Genomic DNA, 24,325 nt, shown 5'->3' with positions numbered 1-24,325 from the left:
CACGCCATCGCACATGGTACCCAATTAAAGGGAAAGGTAAAAAGTATCGTTCCCTGGTTGATAGAATCAAGAAAGACGCCACAAGCTGATGGGAGACACGACTTTCTTCAAAAATTACTTATCCTTTGGGCACGGATTCTCTTGTTCCCTTTGGTGAACAACAGCTGGTCAACACGGGAATTCGGTTTTACCAGCGATACTCGGGCCTGGCTTCAGAACACACGCCTTTTATACGATCCACAAGCTCGGGCCGCGTGATGGAATCCGCGAAAAAAGGTTGTCTCAAAGGCTTACAGCAGACCAAAGGACAGGATCCAAGCGCAAAAAGTGGCCGAGCCACTCCAGAGGTTGGTGCTATCATCTTCGACACTAAGGGTTTTAATAATATCTTGAACCACAATACCTGTCCAAAGTTTGAAAAGATGAAGAAACCTATTCAACGAGACTCTGCCAACGCATACTCGAAGACATTTGTGCCATCAATCCAAAATCGACTCAAAAGCACGTTTCCTGTTGTGGGCTTCTCTGACGACGACATTATCGAATTGATGGAGCTTTGCGCTTTCGACGCCGTCGCTGCAACTCCAGATGCAAGAGAGAAACCCCCAATTTGCGATATTTTCGCCGAGCTTAACTGGATTAAGTTCGACTACGCCCAATCGTTGAGCAAGTATTGAGCGTTTGGGTATAGAAACCCACTTGGTCCAGGCCAAGGTATCGGTTTCTCAATGAGCTTGTTGTCCGTCTTAACAGAAACCCGGTCTCTGACCAAAAACCAGTAAATCACACCTTCGACAAGCCGGGTGCCTCTACTTTCCCGGTAGCCCGAGCCATATATCCGGATTTCACACATGACAATGGCATGATTCCTGTATTTTCTGCCATGGGTCTTTACCATGATGAGCTGTCTAAGTCAGAAGCACAGGCTACCGTAGATGTGGGTGGGCTTTCTACCTCTTGGGTAGTGCCTTTTGCCGCACGCGCGTATATCGAGAAGATGGTTTGCCGTGATGATGAGTTCATTCGTGTAATTGTGAGTAAGCGCGTCGTCCCGTTTCAAGGGTGTGCTGTTGACGGCCTTGGATGGTGTACAGTTCAAGACTTTACGTCGGAGTGGAAATTGGAAAGACTGTTATACATAGCGTCTTGAGGAATTATAAACAACTTCGGTTTCAATTGAGGCTAGCCCTATCATTGAGTAGGCCAATAAAGATTCTTTTGTTTTCAACTAGTTACATGAATACGACGACCACAAGGTCCAGCAACCTTGTCTATTGGCTGACTGATGGATTGCCGCGGTGGTACATACAATGGCGGAACGACAACATTAACCCGTTCAGCCCATACCCAAGAAGCATTTTTATTTCAATCCTTGAATTGGAAGTTAGCGACGTGATCTTTCAATATACTTGAGACATTTCATTGTATTGAGTTAAGGGGAAAATGGGTGTGGTGGTCCGAGCTGGGATAGGACTTGTCTAACGTAATCCACAAGCGAGTGCCGCACACAAGCGAGTGCCGCAGCATATTAAGCATATAGAATTTAAATCGATTTATATTCGCCACAACGCCTTTATATATAAAAAAAATCTAATTATATCGTTTTGGACACTGTAATCTTCGATGCCCTAATTCGCGGCAGTCGCTGCACCGCGGTGGCGCTCGCCGAATTGGCTGCGAAGCTTGTTAATAAAGGTCTGCCGGGGCAGTTAATTAAGCTTCAGAGGCTTAGTGCGCCGTCGATATTAGCTCACGAGCCTCTTAGACTAATAGGCCTTGATCTCGAGGTATCTACCTATTAGATCTAGCTCGTTTTTGTTTCTGCTTTTTATTAGCTACGCGTAAATCCTTATTTTTATACGCGAGGATTGTAACGCTATATATCGCTAGTTAGCAGCCTTTAATAAGTTAATCTAGCGCCGCGTTAGTTAGACTTAGTAGGCTATAAGAGCGATATTTTAGTAGAGCTTTAATTAATAAAGCCTATTAATATAGCTATTTTAAATTTTAGGGGGTTTTTAGCGAGAATTGACTATTTTAACTACTCTAGCTACTCCCGGGGGGTATAGACATTTAAAGCTAAATATCAAGCTTTTCGATAACCTAATCTAGATTATAAGGAACTAATCTAGCTACTACGAAGCTATTTTGAATAGTTTTAGCTTTATTAAAGGCTTACGAGCGAGTAGTTAGGTATATAGCGAGAAAATCGAATTTGTTGATATAATTAATACTATATCGTATTTATCTCTTAACTAAGCTACTATATACCTTTTTTAAAGGCGTAAAGCAGCTAATATTAAGAGGCTATAGAATATACGATAAATACGCCGGTATATAAATTAGTATAATATTCGTATCGCTATATACTTTATTAAATTAAGGCGTTAAATAGCTACTATAGCTATTAAGGATAAGAAGTCGATATTTACCCTTCGTATAATTAGTAGTAACTAATATAAAGACCTTTTTTAGCCAGCGAAGGCTAATTTTGTCTATAGTCTAACTATTTTCGCTAATTTCGAAGTGCTAATCGGGTAGTAGATTATTAAACCAGCCCTCGATATAGACCTTGCCTTTAAAGATAATATATAGTAGTAGTATCTATCTAGATACGTTTATCGACTTAATTACTATAACCTATTCGCGATTCCTAGATTATAATAATAATCGCCGATCGTAGTATTTAGACCGAGTAATCACTTTAGCTATTAAGGTAAGACCTATTACAAAGCTAGTCTTATTAAAGTTATATATATCGTCGTATAGAATACCGTTCTTATCGACTATCTTTCGAATATAGTTAAACTACTTATTAATAATTTTTAGGTCTTTATTTTTAACGCGTTAATAATCGTATCGACGAGAGAAGCGAGTCTTAATTTTATTATAGTATTTAATAAAATTATAGACCCGATTCTGGCCAATAGACTAAATAGGGGTAGATCCACGCTTAGCCAATAGAATATTAGCTATTTCTCGCATAGCTGCTGGCCGAAGAGCTACTCTACGTCGATCTATAGAGAGGATCTATCGAAGAATCGATTCTTCTTCAAATTAGGTCAATTTCTAGCAGTTAGCGCGTGTATCGGCTCGAAAGGATTAGCCAGAGAGACAGCGGCTAGACATGGACAGACCCGTCCCATAGGTCAAAGATCTTGACCCATGACCCAAACCCACGACCCATGGGTCGGGTCAATAAAATCCTGACCCGCCTATAGGTTGACCCGTGGGTTAACGGGTTAACCTATTTTTGACCTATTTTAGTATAAATTTCTTAATTAGGATAGATAATTTGCTTACCTTTTTTAATAATACACTATTATTAAATACTGTTTTTGTTCTAATATAACTTATAATTCTAACTCTTTATAAAAAGAATATTATATAGTAATAATATATTTAGAATATATAATATATTAATTTATTAATTTAATACTTTAAGGTAAGAATTATATTTTATAATAGATAGATATAGGCGAAAGAAGATATTAGTTAACTATTTCTTATACTAAACCTAAAAATATATATTTAAAGTCTATAGTAGTACTTCTACTTTTTATATAAATAAATTATATATATTAGAAACAATAAAATAGATATAAATCTAATATCTAATATTTCTTTATTAATATATAAGTATATTATAGTCTTATTTATATAAAAGAATTATTTTAAATATTTTTTCTGAATTTATATAAAATAACAATATTGGCTGGTTAGGTTAAAATTTTTTGGGGATAAAAAGAAAAATCTTGGGGTATTACTCTTACCTAATTATTTAGATCAACGGGTTAGTCTATAGGTTGACCCGTTAACCTATTTCTTACTATCTAATAAACTTCGTATATATTAGTAGAGCCTATTCTAATTAGTTATAAAATTCAGTACTAGGATAATACTAAATTCTATTTACTAATAAAAAATAAGTATTAGATCTATATATTCCCCTAAATCTACGATGATTTACTTTAGATTATTTTTCTATATCTTAAGTCTCTTACTATAAAAGGGTTATATAGTCCCTTTTTTACTAGATATAATAAAATATATACCTTTTTATAGTAGTCTTTCTATCTCTATTAGAACCGGGGTTTTAATCTATCTACGCGATTGCTTAAAACCCCGGTTTTAATCTATCTACGCGTTTATTTATAGCCCTAGTTCTAATATACCTACGTAAAAAGGTTAGCTGATTAGGTTAAAATTTTTTAAGGATAAAAAGAAAAATCTTAGGGTATTACTCTTATCTAATTATTTAGGTTAACGGGTTAGCCTATAGGTTGACCCGTTAATCTATTTCTTACTATCTAATAAGCTTTATATATATTAGTAGAGTATCTTCTGATTAGTTATAAAATTTAGTATTAGGATAGTGCCGAATCCTATCTACTAATAAGAAATAAGTATTAGACCTATATATTCCCCTAAATCTACGATAATTTATCTTAGATTATTTTTCTATATCTTAAGTCCTTTATTTTAATATACTATTACTATATCTCTTTTATATCTTAGTTATCTACCTCGTACCCTCCCTTTTTTATTAAGAGTAAGGGGTTTAAGTTATCTATTTTCTATTCTAATCAACTTCTCGATACCCTCTTAGAACTACTAGAAAGCTAGTAAACTGAGTAAAGCCTCCCTCCTATTATATTACTAATACTAAAATAATCCGACAATCGGAAAAAGACCTAGGTGATTTTTAATAGTATAAATAAAGCAGAGTTTTTAAACTAGTAGCTTAATACCTAAATTAGTGGTTCTTATAATACTACAAAGAAGATAAACTAAGAGGGTCCACGATAGACTAATATATAGTTATATTTTAATTAAGTCATATATTTAGTAATAGGAGAGCTAAAGCTCCTATATAAATAATATAGTAAGGTTATAGACTATCTAGTCTATACTAAAAATAGGATAATAGATCTCTAACGTTACTAGAATCGGAGTATATACTAGAAAGGCTAAAGCACTACTAAATATTTAATAATTTAATATCTTATAGAATATATAGTATATTATATAGTTATTATTTAATTTATAGGCTAATCTTTCTTAGATTAAGAACTCCCCTTAAATAGCCCAGCTAGTTACCTAAGAGCTATAGGAGTAATAGTTAATTACTATAATAACTATTTTATAACTTCCTTTTTAAACTATTAAATATCCTAAATTCTAAGCCCTTTTTTAAATAACCTAATTATTATTATTTATCCCTAGTTTCCCTTCCCGTTAAACTATATAGCGTCGAATCTAGGGAATAACCTAAGATTAATAGAAAGATTTACTTTAGAAGCTTTTATCTAAGACTAAGCTCTCTATTAGTCTTAACTATTAGATATCGCTATTTTAATAAGTATTTATAGCTATCTCTAGCTATTTTATTAATATAGACTAGAATTATTGAGAGGTTTTACTTAGCTTCGAACCTATTTCTAGTATATACTCTAGATAGAATCTTAGTATAACCCTTCTCAATATCCTCTAGAAGTATTAGATCGAAGACTAAGTACTTATAATAATAACTAATAATATATTAAATAACTCTACCCTTATTTTAAGTATCTAAGATTTTATTTAATTATTAGATATTAACTCTAAGGTAATAATTATTCGGGTTCTATATATTATATATATAATTTAGTTAAGTTTAAAATAACTACTTAGCTAGATAAAAGCGAACCCTTAGAATAAGATAACTAAGACTATTTAGTCTAAGGAATATACCTAACACGCCCGTCGAAAAGCATAAAAACGAGATATTACAATAACTCTTATAAAGATATATATCTATACTCCTTATTTATTAATTAAAATACTAACTTATTTTATATTTTAGATTAGAAACCTTACGATCTTTATTAATATAAGCCCTTAACGTTAGGAGTCCTTCTTTAGTCTCTAGTCTAACCACCCTTAATTAGTTCTAATTTAAGATATCTGAACTAGATAGAATTTAACCTTTTTAATACTCTAGCGTATAAAACGGTTATAACTAGTCTTTAATCGATTTTACTCTAAATATAATTATCTTTATCTTAAAATTAATATAGATAAATAACACTAGATCGATTATCTTCTTAATATCACCTAGCTATTTTTCTAATTTACTATAGTCCTCTTAAAAATAAAGGATATTACTATTTATACTATCTTTACTATCTATAATAAGCTATTTAATTATCTTAAGAGATTAATTAGATAATTTAGTAGAAAGAAGATTAGATAGAAGTAATAGATATATCGAGCCCTTAAATTAGCTAAGGATAAACTCCGTGAGTATTACTCTATAATAGATAATAAAGAGCTCGGTAATATCTATACGATTAGCACTATCTTAGCCCCTTAATATAAGATTAAATTTTTTTAAACTAAAGACTAGGACTATCCTTAAATAGATTATAGTACTTAATATTAACGAAGTCTTAAAGATCGGCTTCTAAGCTACTAAGCTAGTAATATTCTAAGCTCTTAATTACTATCTAAAATAAAATAGTCCTATTAAATTAGTAAGCTTAATATATTTTTAATAGCCGATTCTTCTATCTTAAGCTCCTAGTCTAAAGTAATATAATATATTAAAGGAGGTAAGTTTCTATATATACCCCTATTAAAACTAGGGTTCTAAATAATCGCTTAAAACCCTAGTTCTAATCTATTAAGTTTCTATCTTTCTACCCCTATTAGAACTAGGGTTTTAAGGCCTATCTTAGAACCCTAGTTTTAATAAAGGTATTAGTTCTAATCTATCTAAATATTATACTAATTATTATAATCCGCCTTCTATCTAGATACTATCCTAATCTTACCCTGTTAGTTCTAGAAGGATTATTAGTATAAATTTCCTATATTTATAAGCCTCGCCTATAATCTCCTCTTAATCCTAGCTACTAGCGTTAATATTAAGCGATTATTTAATTCCGCGTATAATATTTATTATTATCGATAAGAGGCACTAAATATATCTATTATATAGGATCTAATAATACTTATATATATTACTAAATTTAAAGTCGAGAAGAAGTAGTTTATATTTATTTAAGAGCTTTGGAAGTAGAATAAGTTAGAAATTATATAGAAAGAAAAAGAGACCTAAAAAACTTATAAAGAGATTATACTAATTAGTGATAATAAGAAGGAGGATACTATAAATCTAATAATTATAATCGATATACCTTACTAACTATAGTAAGAAAAATCAAAGAGTGATTATAAAGATAATTATAGCCTCCCGCGGATTTCTAATAGGGTTTATAAACGCCTATAAGTACTTAATAATTATAAGCTTTAAAATTAAAATCGATTAATATTTAAAATAATATTCTCTAGAATTACTTTTTAAGAATTATTCTCCTAATTACTATAAAAAATTATTTAACTAAAATAAATATAATACCTAAAAATATAGCTAAGAATAATATAATTTATAAAAGTTATATAGTTAATAAAGTATCTACCTAAATAGGTTAAATAGATTAACCTATTAACCCGCGGGATAGGTCAAAAAAATCTTAACCCGCCTATAGGTCAAGAGGTCTGACCCACGACCCGCCCATAGGCTGACCCACGGGTCGACCCATATAGGTTGTCCGCGGGTCTATCCAGGTCTAAGCTAAAGCTCCTATATAAGTGATATAGTAAGATTATAAACTATCTAATCTATACTAAGAATAGGATAATAGGTCTCTAACGCTACTAGAATCAGAGTATATACTAGAAAGGCTAAAATACTACTAAATATTTAATAATTTAATATCTTATAGAATATATAGTATATTATATAGCTATTATTTAATTTATAGGCTAATCTTTCTTAGGCTAAGAACTCCCCTCGAATAGCCTAACTAGTTATCTAAGAGCTATAGAAATAATAGTTAATTATTATAATAATTACCTTATAGCTTCTTTTTTAAACTATTAAGTATCCTGAATTCTAAGCCTTTCTTCGAATAATCTAATTATTATTATTTATCTTTAGTTTCTCTTCCTATTAAACTATATAACGTCGAATCTAGGGAATAATCTAAGATTAATAGAAAGATTTATTTTAGAAGCTTCTATCTAAGGCTAAGCTCTCTATTAGTTTTAACTATTAGATATCACTATTTTAATAAGTATTTATAGCTATCTCTAGCTATTTTATTAATATAGACTAGAATTATTAAAAGGTTTTATTTAGCTTTAAACCTATTTCTAGTATATACTCTAGATAGAATCTTAGTATAACCCTTCTTGATATCCTCTAGAAATATTAGATTAAAGACTAAGTACTTATAGTAATAACTAATAATATATCAAATAACTCTATCCTTATTTTAAGTATCTAAGATTCTATTTAATTATTAGATATTAATTCTAAGATAATAATTATTCGGGTTTTATATATTATATATATAATTTAGTTAAGTTTAAAGTAACTATTTAACTAGATAAAAGCGAACCCTTAGAACGAGGTAACTAAGACTATTTAATCCAAGAAATATATTTAATACGTCCGTCGAAAAGTATAAAAACGAGATATTACGATAACTCTTATAAAGATATATATCTATACTCTTTATTTATTAGTTAAAATATTAATCTATTTTATATTTTAGATTAGAAATCTTATAATCTTTATTAATATAAGCCCTTAATATCGGGAGTCCTTCTTTAGTCTCTAGTCTAACTACCCTCGATTAGTTCTAATTTAAGATATCTAAACTAGATAGAATTTAACTTTTTTAATACTCCGGTATACAAAATAGTTATAATTAATCTTTAATCGATTTTACTCTAAATATAATTATCCTTATCTTAAAATTAATATAGATAAATAGCGTTAGATCGATTACCTTCTTAATATTATCTAGCTATTTTTCTAATTTATTATAGTCCTCTTAAAAATAAAGGATATTACTATTTATACTATCTTTGCTATCTATAATAAGCTATTTAATTATTTTAAGAGATTAATTAGATAGTTTAGTAAAAAGAAGATTAGATAGAAATAATAGATATATTAAGCCTTTAAATTAGCTAAGAGTAAACTCTATAAGTATTACTCTATAATAGATAATAAAGAGCTTAGTAATATCTATATAATTAGTACTATCTTAGCCTCTTAGTATAAGATTAAATTTTTTTAAACTAAAGACTAGGACTATCCTTAGATAGATTATAGCGTCTAATACTAGCAAAGTCTTAAAGATTAGCTTCTAAATTACTAAACTAGTAATATTCTAAGCTCTTAATTACTATCTAAAATAAAATAGTCTTATTAAACTAATAAGCTTAATATATTTTTAATAGCCGATTCTTCTATCTTAAACTCTTAATCTAAGATAATATAGTATATTAAAGAAGGTAAGTTTCTATATATATCTTTATTAAAACTAGGGTTCTAAATAATTGTTTAAAACCCTAATTCTAATCTATTAAGTTTCTATTTTTCTACCTTTATTAGAATTAGGGTTTTAAGGCCTATCTTAGAATCCTGGTTTTAATAAAGGTATTAGTTCTAATCTATCTAAATATTATACTAATTATTATAATCTACCTTTTATTTAGATACTATCCTAATCTTATTTTATTAGTTCTAGAAGGATTATTAGTATAAATTTCCTATATTTATAAGCTTTATCTATAATCTCCTCTTAATCTTAGCTACTAACGTTAATATTAAGCAATTATTTAATTCCGTACGTGATATTTATTATTATTAATAAGAGATGTTAAATATATCTACTATATAAGATCTAATAATATTTATATATATTACTAAATTTAAAGTTAAAGAGAAGTAGCTTATATTTATTTAAGAGCTTTAGGAGTAGGATAAATTAGAAATTATATAGAAAGAAAAAAAGACCTAAAAGACTTATAAAGAGATTATACTAATTAATAATAATAAAAAGGAAGATATTATAAATCTAATAATTATAGTCGATATATTTTATTAATTGTAGTAAGAAAAGTTAAAAAGTAATTATAAAGATAATTATAGCCTCCCGCAGATTTCTAATAGGGTTCGTAAACGCCTATAAATATTTAATAATTATAAGCTTTAAAATTAAAATCGATTAATATTTAAAATAATATTCTCTAGAATTACTTTCTAAGAATTATTCTCCTAATTACTATAAAAAATTATTTAACTAAAATAAATATAATACCTAAAAATATAGCTAAAAATAATATAATTTATAAAAGTTATATAGTTAACAAAATATCTACCTAAATAGGTTAAATAGGTTAACCTATTAACCCGCGGGACGGGTTAAAAAAATCTTGACCCGCCCACGGGTTAAGAGGTCTGACCCACGACCCGCCCATAGGCTGACCCACAGGTCGACCTATATAGGTTATCCGCGGGTCTGTCCAGGTCTAACAGCGGCGAATAGTATACTCGGGGACTTCGAATCGGCGCGCTGCTTCACGAATCGAAGGAATTTCTTGCTTCTGAATAGCCTCGATAGCTAGGAAGGTCCTACCCTCTTTCTCGATAGATTTTCTGGTATTTTGAGAGCGAATTAGTGGCATGGTAGGCAGTTGAATTAGGTAGGTTCGCGAAGATGGCGCGATTTTCGTGTGGTGCGGCACTCGCTTGTGTGCGGCACTCGCTTGTGGATTACGTTAATCAATCAGATAAGATCGGCCTCGTGTACAACATCGTCCCAGCGGGATTGTCACGAGGGAAAATGGCAAGTTAGCACACTGGTCACACTGGTATTTTCCTATGATTGATCCGAGTTTGAATACATCCTAGACACGTCTTTTAGCCTGGGGTGAAGAACCGGCCGTTGAAAAACTTCTTCGACTGAGGTGGGTCCGGTCGATCCGGTGGTGCGATTATCCGCTGGGGCTGGTGCTCCGCCTTTTTCCCCCTCATCTTTTCCGCCTCTCTCTGGACCGACACCTGTGATCTGGCACAGATAGCCATGTTTCCGATCTGGCTGCTTGCGCTTAGTGTTCAGTGTGCCTGGGGCAGTGTTCTCCCGCCAGATGAGCGATGCGTGACCGCGATCTATTCCGCATACAACTATGTCTCATTCACCGGCTTCCCCGCGAAAGGGATGTGGGAAATCCGTTGCCAGAATCCACTTAAGGTCACATCAATCTATGCCGCTTCGGAAGTGTATTGCAATGAGAAGGAGCGTGTCAGGGGCTTGGCTCAACTGGCGTTTTTTTGCCATGAATTCGGCCACCAGGAGCTACTGCCTCGAGAGCAAGTCGCCAGCAACCTGACGGGAAATGCTACAGAATATGCGCAAAGTGAACTATCAAGAGGTTTCCCGAGCTGAACCTGTGGATGCCCCGATCCTCTTATCCTTGTCCTACTTCAGCCGAATGTTTAATACGATTGTGCGTGTGAAGAATTAGGTGCCAGAAAGTCCAATGCTGACTAGTACCATTGCATAGGATGTTTGGCAGTTCGAGTCGTGGTCGCACCATGCCTTTGGGTGAGCTAACCTTGTGAATTTGGCCCTCTGGAAGAGAAGAATAGAATGCTGATTTCTCTCCGATCAGCTATATCGGGTACGCCTATTGGGGTGGGATACTGTTGATAGGGATGGTTTTCCGTATATGCGATTGGGCTTTTCATCGACGACGCGAGCAGGCAGTCTGGGCAGAAGAGTTGAACGCGTATGCATCGACTCACCCGTTGGAGCAATTGCCATGGATCGGGACAGTTTATTCCTGGGTCCAAACATACCTGATTACCCCTGCGCCTCTGGCGACGCAAGACCGAAACTTGTTGGGATGTGTATACTCGACACGAGCCGAAGCGCTGGTAGTATTTGGGTTCTGGGTTATTACCATGATTCTGAGTGTTTTAGGCTACCGCACATTCCCCGGAATCATCTAGTACGTGCTAAGCCTAGGGCGAAGGCCGAGAGGTGACGAGATGCTAATGGACTTGTCTAGCTGGCCCAACATCACCGACCAGATATTACGATATTCTGCGGATCGCACCGGGATCATGTCGTTTGCAAACATTCCCTTAATATGGCTCTTTGGTGGTCGCAACAATATCTTGATGTGGGCTACCGGGTGGAGCTTTGCAACTTTTAACATCTTCCATCGTCATGTCGCTCGGATGGCCACTGTGCAGGGTGTGGTACACTCGCTTCTTTATGGTGTGATATATATTCGAAGTGAGTAATGAGCCCAATGCAAGTAACTTGGGAATGCTAACTTGAAGTTACAGCGAAGACACTCTGGAAGGGACTATCGAAGACCTACGTATGGTGGGGGCTATTGGTATGGATCAATTTCTGTTGCTCGAAATTTTATTTAACTCGAGCTGATCTGATACTAGGCTTTCGTAGTGATGATACTATTGTTGATCACCTCTTTGGATCGAGTGCGTACGGTAACGTACGAGGTTTTCTTGATTACGCATATCTTTCTTTCCGTTCTGACCCTCATTGGGTGTTTCTAGTAAGTCATCCTCCTGTGTTCAGCTTGATATACTAGTTCACAGGTCTGACGGTCGATAGCCACTCGGCCATCTTTGAAGGAAAGGAATACTGGAAGTATCTTTGACCTTCAGTAGCAATATGGATCTTGGACCGTTTTCTCCGAATCGCGCGATTGTGCTATTGCAACGTCTACGTCGGTTTCTTCCAGTCAAGCTTTGTCCAGAATTCTCAGAGTCGAGCCGTGTATGATGCGGGTGCGGATGTGGTGCGCTTAGAGGTAACTCTTGGAACTCCGCTATTGCAACCCTCGCCAGGCGAGTATTACTTTCTGTATCAACCATTTCGGTTCGCAGGATGGGAGAGCCATCCGTTTACAATTGGAGCATGGTCTTATGAGATGGAGTCTGACGCTCTCTCGCTACCCATCATGAGAGATTCCCACAAATCCCTTGATATTACGCAGGTCCCACTCCTCTCGAGTAGATCCTCTGATACAGCACGGGTCTCTTCTGAAGGGGCGTGCCCTGCAAAGGTAAAGCTGATATTTTGGATCCGTCCTTACGATGGGTGGACTCAACAGCTCCGCCGTCAGTGCCTGGCCTGCCCCAACCGAGAAGCTGAAGCCACCATTCTGCTGGAGGGGCCCTATGGAAGGACATTTCCTCTCTGGCGGTATTTATCAGTACTGATGGTAGTTGGTGGGACAGGCGTCGCTTCGGCCGTGCCATATATCCAAGACCATCTACGTCGGTCTGCTATAGAATGGGACGCAAGTACAGCAGAGGGGAAAACACGAACGCGGAACATAGAATTGGTCTGGTCAGCCAGGCAAACGGCACTTCTTTCTGAGGTTGCTCGTCGAGAACTGAAACCTGCTCTTGGCCGGGCTGACTTTCAAGCAACGTTCTTTGCCACGCGTACTTCGGGAGAATTCCCAAATAATGTGGTGGATTTCGGTTGCGAGATTCGGACTGGTCGACCCAATATAAAGTCTCTCATTATGAACCGTGCTAATGACACCTCTGCAGCTGGGTCTACCCTGGCTATTCTCGTCTGTGGACCGTTGGGCATGGCGGATGAAGCTCGAGCTGCGACGCATTTGGCGATGCGACAGGGCCACCGGTCCATCAAGTATGTGGAAGAGTCTTTTACCTGGTGAGCAAGGCAAGCATGGAATGATGAACAATAGATAAATATGTAGCTTTCATATTTATTTTTAAAAAGCCAAGAGAGAAGCGATCGACAACAGAGGCTCATGTAGGCATCCGAGTATTGTACGCTGACTAGACCGGGTATATCGAAAGATGAGGTGTGATCACATTTGGCAACTTGACACAGACATTGAATCTCATGCGATATCCACTGGCCAATCTAAGAGCTGCGGCGTTCTTCCTAATGTGTGGTGCAGTGGACATTGCTGTGTTGCCATGCTAATATTACGTTATTGGCCCCGCCCTGTTCATATGTTTTAATCCTTTGGCTTGATAGGCTATTGTAGATGAGCCACTCAAAGTATCACTTGTTGCCGGTCAACAAATAGTCGATGATCAATGTCTACAAGTCACCAGTGGCATAAAAACACATTTGTGGTCTAGAGTGATAGATCATATTGTCGATCACCTCGGGGAGTACGACTGCAGAGCAACCACAGCATTGCATTGTATATAGATGATCCTAATAGATCGAGAAATACTTGGTTCATGAGAATAGGTCTAACCCCAGATTTGCGTGTTTCTCGGCTCCTTTGGTATACTAAGATGATTCGGTGGTTGATCGAGAGGAACACTTGGAGCACTTCCTGCATTTTCAACCCTGACATTGAACAAGTACTACGTTCATTTCAATAGTTCTCAGTGCCAAGCTAAAACAATTGCCATAAAATTCCTTTTTTTCTACGCGCGAACGCGAACAGCGATGATCAGCGTCAGATACATGTAAATAGTTGAAGTCGATGATTGGGATCACCCTGAAGCTGGATCCAGACTCATATGAGGCAATTTGGTTATGAGAGACCGAGCTTTGGTATTGAGGAGAAAAACTCTGCCAACCTTTCTCCACCGCCTCCCTGACCGCCCGCAGCGGACCTGTAGGTAGCAGATAGCTTCGCTTCTCTTCCTCTCCCTACAGACAGACAATTTGATTCTCTCTCTCTTCTACTCCCTTTCCTCAGCAGTTCTGTTCTCCCCAGCCTCCCCTATTGCTCCCTGAGAACTTGAGATAGAGCAGAGCGATAGAGTGAGCTTCCGTAGAATTCCGTCTTAGAGGCAAAAAACCATTTGCTTCTTCTCCAAGTGGAAATGAATGGACTCGATGGAATTCACTCCGTTTGTGGGGACCCGACGAGAGGCGACATTCGTCAGCATGCTTGCCACAGTCTGACCTTCAAACGTCCCTAGAAGACTGAGGTACTGTTTAATGGAACCTTGGAGCAAGACCTGCTGCCACGAATCCTTTTGGCCATTCTCTTTCTGAAGATACGTTTGCAAGATATCCAGAGCCTTATCATTTTTAACCGGGAAGAGAAACACGTGCCCGTCCAATTCGGGCGGGGACTGAATGTGAAGGGGACATGGGAGGATCAGCCCTCGGGCGGTATCAATTGCCCAGGCAGTGAAGATCTGGTAGTCTTCGATGACGCCGTCATCGACGAGAATGTAACCCTCTGGACCTGAAGAAAACCAAACATGGTATGTGTCGGATGATCCGTCTTTGGAAGTCAGTCCCGGAACCGAGGTAATGCGGTTGACCTGATGCCTGTAACCCCATTCGGGCGGATCTAACTTGATTTTTTTGAATGCCGGACTCCAAAGCATCAAAAGGCCCATCACAGTCGCGGTAGTCGTCAAAATTGTGCCTGTTCCACTTCCAGGGCTTTCCTTCATAAGGGTATTTGGAATGCTTGATGGTATAGTTCATCGCAGGCCCAGCTAGGACAGCCCCTGCATAAGCCTTTCCGCGTTTGTTTTTTTTTTTTTTTTGGAGAGCGGGAGTGGTTTCCTGCATGACTGTTATGAATCCGAAAAGTAAACACGACAGAAAAAGTCCATACTTGCTCTGTTTTGCTTGGTGGTGCCAGAATTAGGGGTTGCACCGGAATAGACGAGCAGAAGTGTATCATAAGTGCCTGAAAGGCAAGGCCCAGTAGACCGCGTTGTTGAGCCAGAAATACCATGGCCTTCTCAAATTAGAGTTGAAAGGAGAGATATGGTGTGGGATAGTACTGAAGAAAGGGGCATTTATAAAGGTCATGTTTGGCGTACCTCATTTTCCATCCTTTTCCCCCGTGGCTCTCGCTAGGAGCTCGAGTGAGATGAGATCCTTCAGATGGTCATACAGCTGAAGGAGACCCGAAATTACTTCTTAAATTTTAGATCTCACGTAACCTATAGATCTACATAGGAAGGACGCCAGCTAAGGTAGGAGAAAAGGGGTGGGGATAAAGCCGATGACGGTCTCACGGAAAATAACTTGGTGCATCCTGCCAACCTCTCAATGGGTCCCCGCTGAGCGAGGGTCCATGAAAGAAGGCCGGGTGAGCACTATTTCAAAATCCTGAAGGGCTAACTGATCGCTCCCTAAGAAAGTAAAGTATTAAACCAAGACCAAGACCACGTTAGGTGTGGGTCTATAGAGATGCATAGGCGGCACGAGAGGCACCAATGAATGTTCTAGTCTGTTAGAATAGATGCTCACATAATCGACGGCCCTTAGTGCAGCAATTTGCGGCACAAAGAGTTCCTAAGAAGGATAATCGATCGTAGTACTGTCTACTCCAATCTGAAGAAAGCCTTTGTTAAGACTGCCAGAATTGTCAATGGTACTTCAGATTCTATACTAGCAGCTAGGAGAGCTGAGGGCAACTTATTCGACTAAACGAGAACTAGACGAGCGGTTCGCGTTTGCTGGGGCCATTTTCATCGTTGGCCTCGTGCTAACAGTAACAAATGACTAGTGTTCTAGGTTATATATGACGAAGAACAGAGAGGAAGCAGCGGCCATAGAGGACGAACTGGGGACCCGAGAAAACTCAGTTGTCCCGAGAAAGGAGAAGCTAGCTATACACTCTGCGGGGAATTTTTTTGTTAAAGCCAGTGTTCTTCATTACTGCTGCCTGTCGTGACATGTAAAAAATGTCTTTATCCGCAGGCATCAGGAGTTTAACAAAATAGAGTATCGGAAAGGCCACCACCAGTTCCCAAGTTACATACCAGAGTTCACGTCTATTCCGGTCTTCTTCTGCTCCATCCTGGAACCATGGAACATATTAAATGTCGATTTGATGCTTCGGAAGAACTCCAACGGGTTGAACAATGCAAGCCAAGCGTAAGCCCCCAAGGGGCCACCCTGATAGCGCTTTACGCGGGGGCCGCCGGTCTCACTGTCGGCTACAGCGAGATACTGTTGAGAATTGCTATCACGCTTAACGTTCAATATTGTGTATGGCTTGATGGAATAGGCGTGGTAGAAGACAAATGCAAATGGGACCACCTGCAGACAGATAATCAGGGTAGGTAAGCCAATGATGATGTCTGCATAGCTCAGGGTACCGGAAGGCTTGAGGGTGCCCGTGGAGTCAAGAACCATAAATATAATCTGTTATTTGTTAGGGGTTGGTCACTCTGTATATCAAAACGAGGTAGATGTTTCTGACCTGTTCTAAGAATTCAAGACCAACAATAAGCTTGAATGCCAAGAGCTTCATCATTGGCTTTTGTTCTTGCATGTAAGATCTGAAGTTGCTGTGGAACCTGAGGATATTTGTCATTGCCATGCCAAGCGATATGATTCCAATGACAGTGATCTATTGAAAGCGTCAGACCTAGATACTTTGTCAGAAGTACATTAGATTTACTTACCCATAAATGACCAAAACGGGCATCGCGGCCCTCGAGGCAGTAAATTCCCAGGGCTTGTGTGATACTTTGAGCAATGGCTAAGATGAATGTGACAATGGGATACTGCAGAACGAAAAACCAGGTATACTGCGAGGGTGCAAAATCAGTTAAATCTCGTGCTATCATCCATGACATCAATCCCAGATGACTAACCTTCAACCACGACAACCCGTCTGTTATTTTGGTTCTGCTGTATCCCTTTTGAATCCTCAAAGATGCGAAGAACTCAATTCTGTGTTGGTCGTCTGGCACGACAAAGTCGCACAACAACATGAGAAACCAATACAGGGCAACCCCTTGGAAAACTTTTGTCCACCCAAACATATAGACATATGCGTTGGGAAAACATACTGAAAGTAGTGAATAGATCGTATATAAGGGGAATAATGTAGCGATTCGCATGATTCTTGAATCGACGCCCGTCAGTATCTTCGATGATTTCGTCACTTCAAAATAAGGCCTATTGAACTTACTTGACCTGTTGATTTGGATCGCTTAGGTGGATTGCATGCCGTGCCATAACTATAAAAATCACCAAGCAAGTAATACCCGTGCAAACGCCAGAGAGTATCATGTTAAATTGATGAAAGGTGAAGTTGCCGACAAAGTTTTCGGATGCATCTATTCGAGAAGAAAATTAGTCGATCGAGTTCAAAGGGCCACTCAAGTTGAGTTGCCCACCAGGGATCAAATGTGCCGGCATTGGGCAAGCTAAATTAGCCTTCCTGCCATCGCTGTTGTGAGAGAACCCGGCTGTCCCCATTCTGAGCCTTGCCACTGTGGAAAAATGTGCTTTGGGCAAGATTTCTGTGATGGTGAAGGCCCAGTAAAAGTATGAATAAGAGTGAAAAAAAAAATAAGTCGGGTATATAATTGTATCAAGACACAAGAGAGAGGGGAGGCTTTGGTTTTTATACCCATTAATAACTGCAGATTGAAATTACGTAGCCCTATTAAGACCAAAGGTTCGCTATTATTTTTAGGATATGATGCAATTCGAATATTTTACAGAAGAAGGCGAACATTGACTCTGTAGCCAGACGTCATCAGCCCTAGGTGAGCCTTGTTTATTTCCTTCCCAAGAGGGGAGAACATCTGCGCGAAGATGATACACGAAGATGATACACGCTTTCTGATTGGCCAAACATTAGTGTTACTTAAAGGGGACTAGTGCAACCGGGCCCCGGGCCAGCCCCTGCTTAGTTCATCAGGTTTCAACCAATCACATCCCTGGCGTTTTCTTCAGCCCTAGGTGGCGATGACCAACTAGATAGCATCTGGAATACTCTTCTTGGCAAGTATATGCAAATCAGTCCCGCCCAGTGGTTTCTCTCGTACTGCTACGGAGCCCAAGTCTGCTCGGTGGGGCCGCTGGGGGGCCCCGTGGCTGGCTTTGAACAAGCCAACTCAATGCTGACTCCAAGTCGGCAGCAAAAGGATTTATGAACCCTTCCTTTCTGCCCCTCGCATCAAAGAATTTTCTCGTATCGAAAATTCTCTCCTAAATTTGGCTGGCTCATAGTTCATCGGACATCATGACTGTGGGTCAACATAAACCTCTAGAGCTGCAGTTGGCTGAATTGAAGGTGCTCCCGCCGACGGCCCCAGCCAGATCCTGGGCAGAAGTTGGGGCTGGCAGTAGTGTAGGGGGTCATCTCAAATGGCTCCGTAATAGGCTGTAAAAGAACAAAACTGCGCGTAAATTAGCATCCAGAGATCATCAATTGACCCAACAGATAATGATCAAGCTCCAAGGGAGACTGAGCGTCAACTAGAGAGCAAAACTAAAGAAGGAGAAAGATATTGTAGAAGAAAATCAATTGCCTGCCTTGTAGGACAGAAGAAGAGAGCAATCTGCCTACGTACTACTCTGCCGCACCGCAGACGGTCAGCAGGGGGTAGAACTGATGGCAGAATACCAGCCTCAACAGATCACCAGAACACCGATGGAAGTAATGGAAGCATCTTTACACCATATCTTTTAGTCGAATCTGCATAAAATAACATCCACATCGCACTCATGAACGTCTGCCCCGACGCAGAATTCTAGGAAGCCGGGGGTGGCACCACCAAGACACGGCCGAGAAATACACCCAGTCTAAACGTGTGGGCTATCCGGCTTCCAGGCGTCATAGCGAGAGTAATCAACACCAATGTGGCCCAGGCAATGGGGAAAGTGTGCAAGAGCGGTCTTTCTGGCAGAGAATAAGCAATAAGTGGCGAAATGGCTGATATTATAATGATTCCCACTTCCTCGCTGAATTTTCAGAGAAGGCAATTTTCAGAAGGATATAGTAACCGCATAACTCATACTTATCCCGAGGCAGTGCATCTCGCTGCTGTGGACTCGCAGGGGTTATAGGCCTTATTTGAGAATTGAATAAGCAGAATATCTGGCTCAAGAAGTTCGATAGCCACTAGGCAAGATGAAACTTGACGTATTGGTGAGTACTTCTGTGTATCTCATATATCTCGCCTCGTTATCCATACGATAGATCGATGGCAATACCCAGCATGCCCAGTATTCTTCAAAATATTCTGCGTGATACGTCATTTCTCCTGGCTCCTGCTTAACCCCGAGTTAGCCTCCTAAGGACCCCCGGATTACATCCCGGACCCTACTTCGGGTGCAGATCCGAATGTCTGTACCGAATCTGCTAACCGCGAGCTGCTCAGCACAATAGTATCGGCGATACCAGTGCAGAATACATATTTTTGCCTTTGAATCAGCTGCTACTCTAATAATAGGGACGACAATACACATTGGGGGGCAATATTCCGTTCAGTTCCCACGGTCGCCCCATGGGGCCCCGAAGGGTTCACGTTGTATTGTGCCAGCGATGGAACTTAAATATGCCTCTATTCCCGTAGACTTACGTAGAAAAATAGTGGTTTTTTTTTGGTTTTTTAGTTGTTCTTATTACCAGCAAAAGCTTCTTGTCTTGGGAGTTCGGCTACGTCTGCTTTCAAAAACACCTGAAAAGAGGTTTGATATCTGGCATCTGGAACTGTGATCTCATATTGCTCGTCAAGACTATGGTAGGCCGGGATGATACCTGCAGCCATAAAGGTGCCCATCATTGAGTGGAAAGCCACCATCAAAATTTGCGCGTTCTTTTTCCATCGTGGCCAATTTTGTGGATCGCGCGGCAAGTCCATAGCGGAGCCCTTGACCATCTTCATCACTACCTAGCTATATTATTTTGGATTAAAAGTATTACGTCGATGGTATTTGGTGAAATGCGAAACAGTACAGTTTATTGGAGTTCGACGTAAATTGAGCTAGACTTCTCACGGCTTCGATTCGACAAATCCTTGATAGAAATGATCTTCTTGCTAGAACAAATTACTTGGGACACTGTTTAGCCAAGACATATCCTGGAAATCGGGAAACTCGAAATTGTCCATGATGGCTGCATTCATTCCTTCTCCAAAGGAAATGTCATTCAGAGCGCCGAGTGCATGATCAGTAGTCTCTTGATTCGGGGTGTGACCCGCTGTTGAGCCCTCAGACATCACCTGCTCGTACAGAATTTCAAGTGCTGCTACACAGCGTCGTGCGGATGTGCTATAGCCCTGGTACTTGCGAAGGATCTCAAGCGCACAATCCCAGGACCGAGTGACAGCAGCTTCTGCCACTTCTGCTATTATTCCAGAGCACAGACGACCGGCAATTAAGACTGTTGCAGCCGTATATATATCTAGCCAAATTAGCATCGCGGATGACATCCCATGACAAGGCCATACTAACAGAGAATATTATACCACCATGCGGGCAACGGACCACCCGTGCCGTCAGCCGGCACGTTATTGTAGATCAAATCGATGGACTCTTGAGCCACCTTGACACAAATGATAGAGCACTGCAATGCGACACGTCGGGGGAAGGAATCATGCATGAAGTCCAATGGATCACTTGCCGAACTGTCGCGCACAGAGCAATATTTTGACAGAGTTGGTCGAAAGAGAAGCACTCGCACATGGAGAAATCTAGGACAATGAGCGGGTTAATTGGTGTGCGAAGTGGAAATTTTAGCGACTGACCTTGCGCGCAAAACAATGCTTTGGCGATGGAGAATTGGATTCCCAGACGATACCGACGATGTCCCACGTAGATAAGATGGAAGGCTTCGGGTCCAACGAGTCAGAGAACGGTCGAGGTCAAAAATAGTACGTTCTCCCTCGCTGGTCGCACTGCTGAAATAAAAGTCGTGGGCATCTTCCGCAGTCTCCTCGGACATCGGCTTGTATAAACTGAGAAGGACATCATTCATGATCTCGTACAGTTCCAGTGACTTGGCATAAAATGCCATCATGGAGGGCCTGTTCTCGGGCTGGGCGGCTTCCGCGCTTGATTCAACTGGGATGTATTCTTCGTCTATGGCAGCGGGCAATGGAACAGCTCCACTCGAGGATTTTGTTATCATGGCGGGGCGGCCAAATGTCATGGAAATGACCCTGCGAGGGGTATAGTTAGAAGACAAAGCGGGAACAAGATCAACAATGTTCATTGCAGTCTCACCGGTCCATCAATACACATCCATGCCAGATTTTGCGCGCCAGCTGCTGCTCATGAAAACTATCAAGCCGAGCAATGGTCTGAGGAAGATGAATACCCAAGCTCTGTGCATTGCGAATGGCTAATCCCGTCACTATCCAACACTGATGCGCAGAGTCAGTACTTTGTAGATATTGGGCCATCAACAGTAAACACTGAATCAAACCGGTCGACCCTGTGTTCCAGAGGTTGAATTGAAACAACCCTTTGGCACGGGAGAAGAACGCGTCTGCCGCGGGTTCCCTCTCCTCGGGGACGATGAAATCAGCCAGCTGGCTTGCTAGGGCAAATATCACATTGAACGTGCACATCAGCATGTTTTCATCGTACTGGGGGCTGTCTCCCGTCCAAATCTTGTAGTACTCGGCCTTCATCTGAGCACGGTCGACAAATGGATACAATGGGAAGACATAGTCCCAATAAACATCCATGAGGCTGTCCGCTGTCTTCCGCGGGGGAGGACATAATCTGCGACTGCAGGTTGAACCCGGTCACTACCGGTTCGCATAAGACTCGGCGGGATAGCTCTATCCTGAACCGGCTCAAGGTGCTGCGGCGATGCGAGTCTCTTATCAACTGCCGTCTTGATCTGACGCATAAACCCGGCGGCACTCGAGCTGCCAAAAAAGCCTTGACTGGCACGTTCTTCCTCCACAGCACCCATCATCGCATTGACCCCATCAGCGCCGCCCCCAGCCACGGAGACTCTGCGCTGTCTTCCGACACTTTGTGCATGTTCGGCAGGAGACTCGGGTTGTAAGCTCTTTGACGGCGATTCCAAAGAGAGGCGCTAATGGAGTTGTCAGAAGGAACAACTTCAGGCCGAAAGATGCACGAACAGGCGGATCCAATGATGCCGGCGTCCTTTCCGGGCCTTTCGGGCTTTCGAGTTGTTTGAGCCGGCTCTCAAGACTGGTGATGTAACTAGATCGTCTCCGAGGCAAAACGTCAGACGTCTGGAGCTCGTATAAGCTGGCAGGATTACATCGAGGGCGACCTACGTCTGCGTAGCTCGTTTTTTTTCCAAGTCACCTGTGTAGATGCACTGGGCGCGCTCGGTTCTTCGGGAGCATGGTCCACAGACTGTCTCCAAGTGAGCACGGGTCGCATTCCGAACGACCCCTTTACGAAAAGCCACCTACCGGGTTGCATCCCATCACAGCGCACTTTTCTGGCACGGCAGTCGTCGCAAGCAACCGCAATTTTTCGGCGCTTGCGAGTGTCACGAGGCTGATGGTCCATAGTGAGGCTTGCACTGCACAAACTGGGGAAAGGGCATTTCGTAGCAGACACAAAGTGCAAGGGAGACTCGGCATCGATTCTGAGCGCGGGATTCAGGTGGGCCCATCCTCGGCCATCCGGTGGATCCGCGGTTATAGCGAGCGGAAGAGCTCCGCCATCCGCCAGAGAATGCTTTCCCTGATGACTCTTGGCTAAGCGGAATGATTGATTCAATGACCATATATGGTGGGTGAAATATTGAGGAATTGGAGAAAGGGGTTGGGGTTGAAGAGGTGGCCGAGTATGCTGGTTGAGCGCGGTTAGCAACAACCAATGCAATTAGTAGAAATCATACTTTTAATCAAATCTCTAGTCGAATAAATGGACCTATTTTTTTTTTTTCTTCTTTTTAGTATAGATATAGATATAGATATATATACATGTGCCAAGTTCCTTTCTGTTGGGACTGGGGTTCCGCCAGCCTTTCTCCACCGCCTCCCTGACCGCCCGCAGCGGACGTAGGTAGCAGATAGCTTCGCTTCTCTTCTTCTCTCCTATAGACACTTAGATTCTCTCTTCTGCGGTCTTTCCCCTCAGCAGTTCTGCTCTCCCCAGCTTCCCCTAGACCTTCCTGAGACTTTCACATATTTGTCTTAAGGGCACAACATGCATTCACACCCAGGGGATGTAAGAATAAGCAAAAATCAATGGAAGGAGAAACCAAGTAGTCTCGCTAGACATGGAGTCTTGCTAGATCATGCCAATTCCCCTTAGGATCATGTTAGTACGTCCAGAAGTGAGCCCACCTAGTGAGGACGAGGTAATGTCAAAAATTACTTCCAAATATATCTATTCAGATTGATTATTCCCGTTCCCAGAATGGCAAGCCACAATCAAGACTCAGATTGGTTTTGCAGATGGATCACCCAAGCGAAATAAGTTTTAAGGCAATGGAGTTTGGCACGCCATCCCAAGCTCATACTAAACCCCCCCCCAAAAAAAACACAAGAAGAAAGAAAAACAACTTCAGCGTCATCCTTTCAGCATGGACATATAGACTAACTCTCGTCATAACTCCTGGGATGCCGGGATCTGATGAACTATTCGACCATGATATCCATTATTTCTTGTCTTGGCAGTGCACTTATCTACCCCCTCGATCAAACTTGGTCTTAGATCAACAAACGTATTTGCATCTTCTCCACCCCCTGCGCCGGCTCATGTCGAGCACTAAGAACTTT

The 24,325-nt window shown here is 40.1% G+C and overlaps 6 protein-coding genes across 6 annotated transcripts; 3 read left to right on the top strand and 3 right to left on the bottom strand.

Moving 5' to 3' along the window:
• Positions 1-257: 257 nt before the first annotated feature.
• NUU61_000016 (Histidine phosphatase superfamily clade-2) lies at positions 258-1,150 on the top strand (the record flags this gene model as incomplete). Its single annotated transcript, XM_056650600.1, has 2 exons — positions 258-670; positions 754-1,150. 2 exons carry the CDS (start codon positions 258-260, stop codon positions 1,148-1,150), a joined length of 810 nt encoding a protein of 269 aa, XP_056515450.1.
• Positions 1,151-11,238: 10,088 nt separating this feature from the next.
• NUU61_000015 (ferric reductase family protein) lies at positions 11,239-13,569 on the top strand (the record flags this gene model as incomplete). Its single annotated transcript, XM_056650599.1, has 7 exons — positions 11,239-11,349; positions 11,407-11,447; positions 11,515-11,853; positions 11,914-12,147; positions 12,197-12,249; positions 12,308-12,429; positions 12,619-13,569. 7 exons carry the CDS (start codon positions 11,239-11,241, stop codon positions 13,567-13,569), a joined length of 1,851 nt encoding a protein of 616 aa, XP_056515449.1.
• Positions 13,570-14,720: 1,151 nt separating this feature from the next.
• Positions 14,721-15,082, top strand: NUU61_000014 (uncharacterized protein; the record flags this gene model as incomplete). The annotated part of the gene is made up of 2 exons (XM_056650598.1): positions 14,721-14,783; positions 14,807-15,082. The coding sequence occupies 2 exons, from the start codon at positions 14,721-14,723 to the stop codon at positions 15,080-15,082; spliced, it is 339 nt and encodes a 112-aa protein (XP_056515448.1).
• A 1,528-nt stretch (positions 15,083-16,610) lies between these two features.
• NUU61_000013 (OSTA/TMEM184 family protein) lies at positions 16,611-17,764 on the bottom strand (the record flags this gene model as incomplete). Its single annotated transcript, XM_056650597.1, has 4 exons — positions 16,611-17,003; positions 17,062-17,211; positions 17,267-17,392; positions 17,459-17,764. Coding segments are annotated over 4 exons (975 nt in total), but the record flags the coding sequence as incomplete, so codon positions are not given.
• Positions 17,765-20,641: 2,877 nt separating this feature from the next.
• Positions 20,642-22,294, bottom strand: NUU61_000012 (transcription factor domain-containing protein; the record flags this gene model as incomplete). Its single annotated transcript, XM_056650596.1, has 4 exons — positions 20,642-21,006; positions 21,057-21,295; positions 21,350-21,763; positions 21,828-22,294. 4 exons carry the CDS (start codon positions 22,292-22,294, stop codon positions 20,642-20,644), a joined length of 1,485 nt encoding a protein of 494 aa, XP_056515446.1.
• Positions 22,295-22,526: 232 nt separating this feature from the next.
• On the bottom strand, positions 22,527-23,105 carry NUU61_000011 (Zn(II)2Cys6 transcription factor domain-containing protein; the record flags this gene model as incomplete). The annotated part of the gene is made up of 2 exons (XM_056650595.1): positions 22,527-22,768; positions 22,865-23,105. The coding sequence occupies 2 exons, from the start codon at positions 23,103-23,105 to the stop codon at positions 22,527-22,529; spliced, it is 483 nt and encodes a 160-aa protein (XP_056515445.1).
• Between the last annotated feature and the right edge of the window lie 1,220 nt (positions 23,106-24,325).

The sequence above is a fragment of the Penicillium alfredii genome (genome assembly GCF_028826965.1).
Source record: "Penicillium alfredii strain IBT 34128 chromosome Unknown utg000001l_segment0_segment0, whole genome shotgun sequence".
NCBI classification, from domain to species: domain Eukaryota; kingdom Fungi; phylum Ascomycota; class Eurotiomycetes; order Eurotiales; family Aspergillaceae; genus Penicillium; species Penicillium alfredii.
The sequence above is the reverse complement of the archived record's forward strand: the minus strand, read 5'-3'. Positions and strand labels throughout refer to the sequence as shown.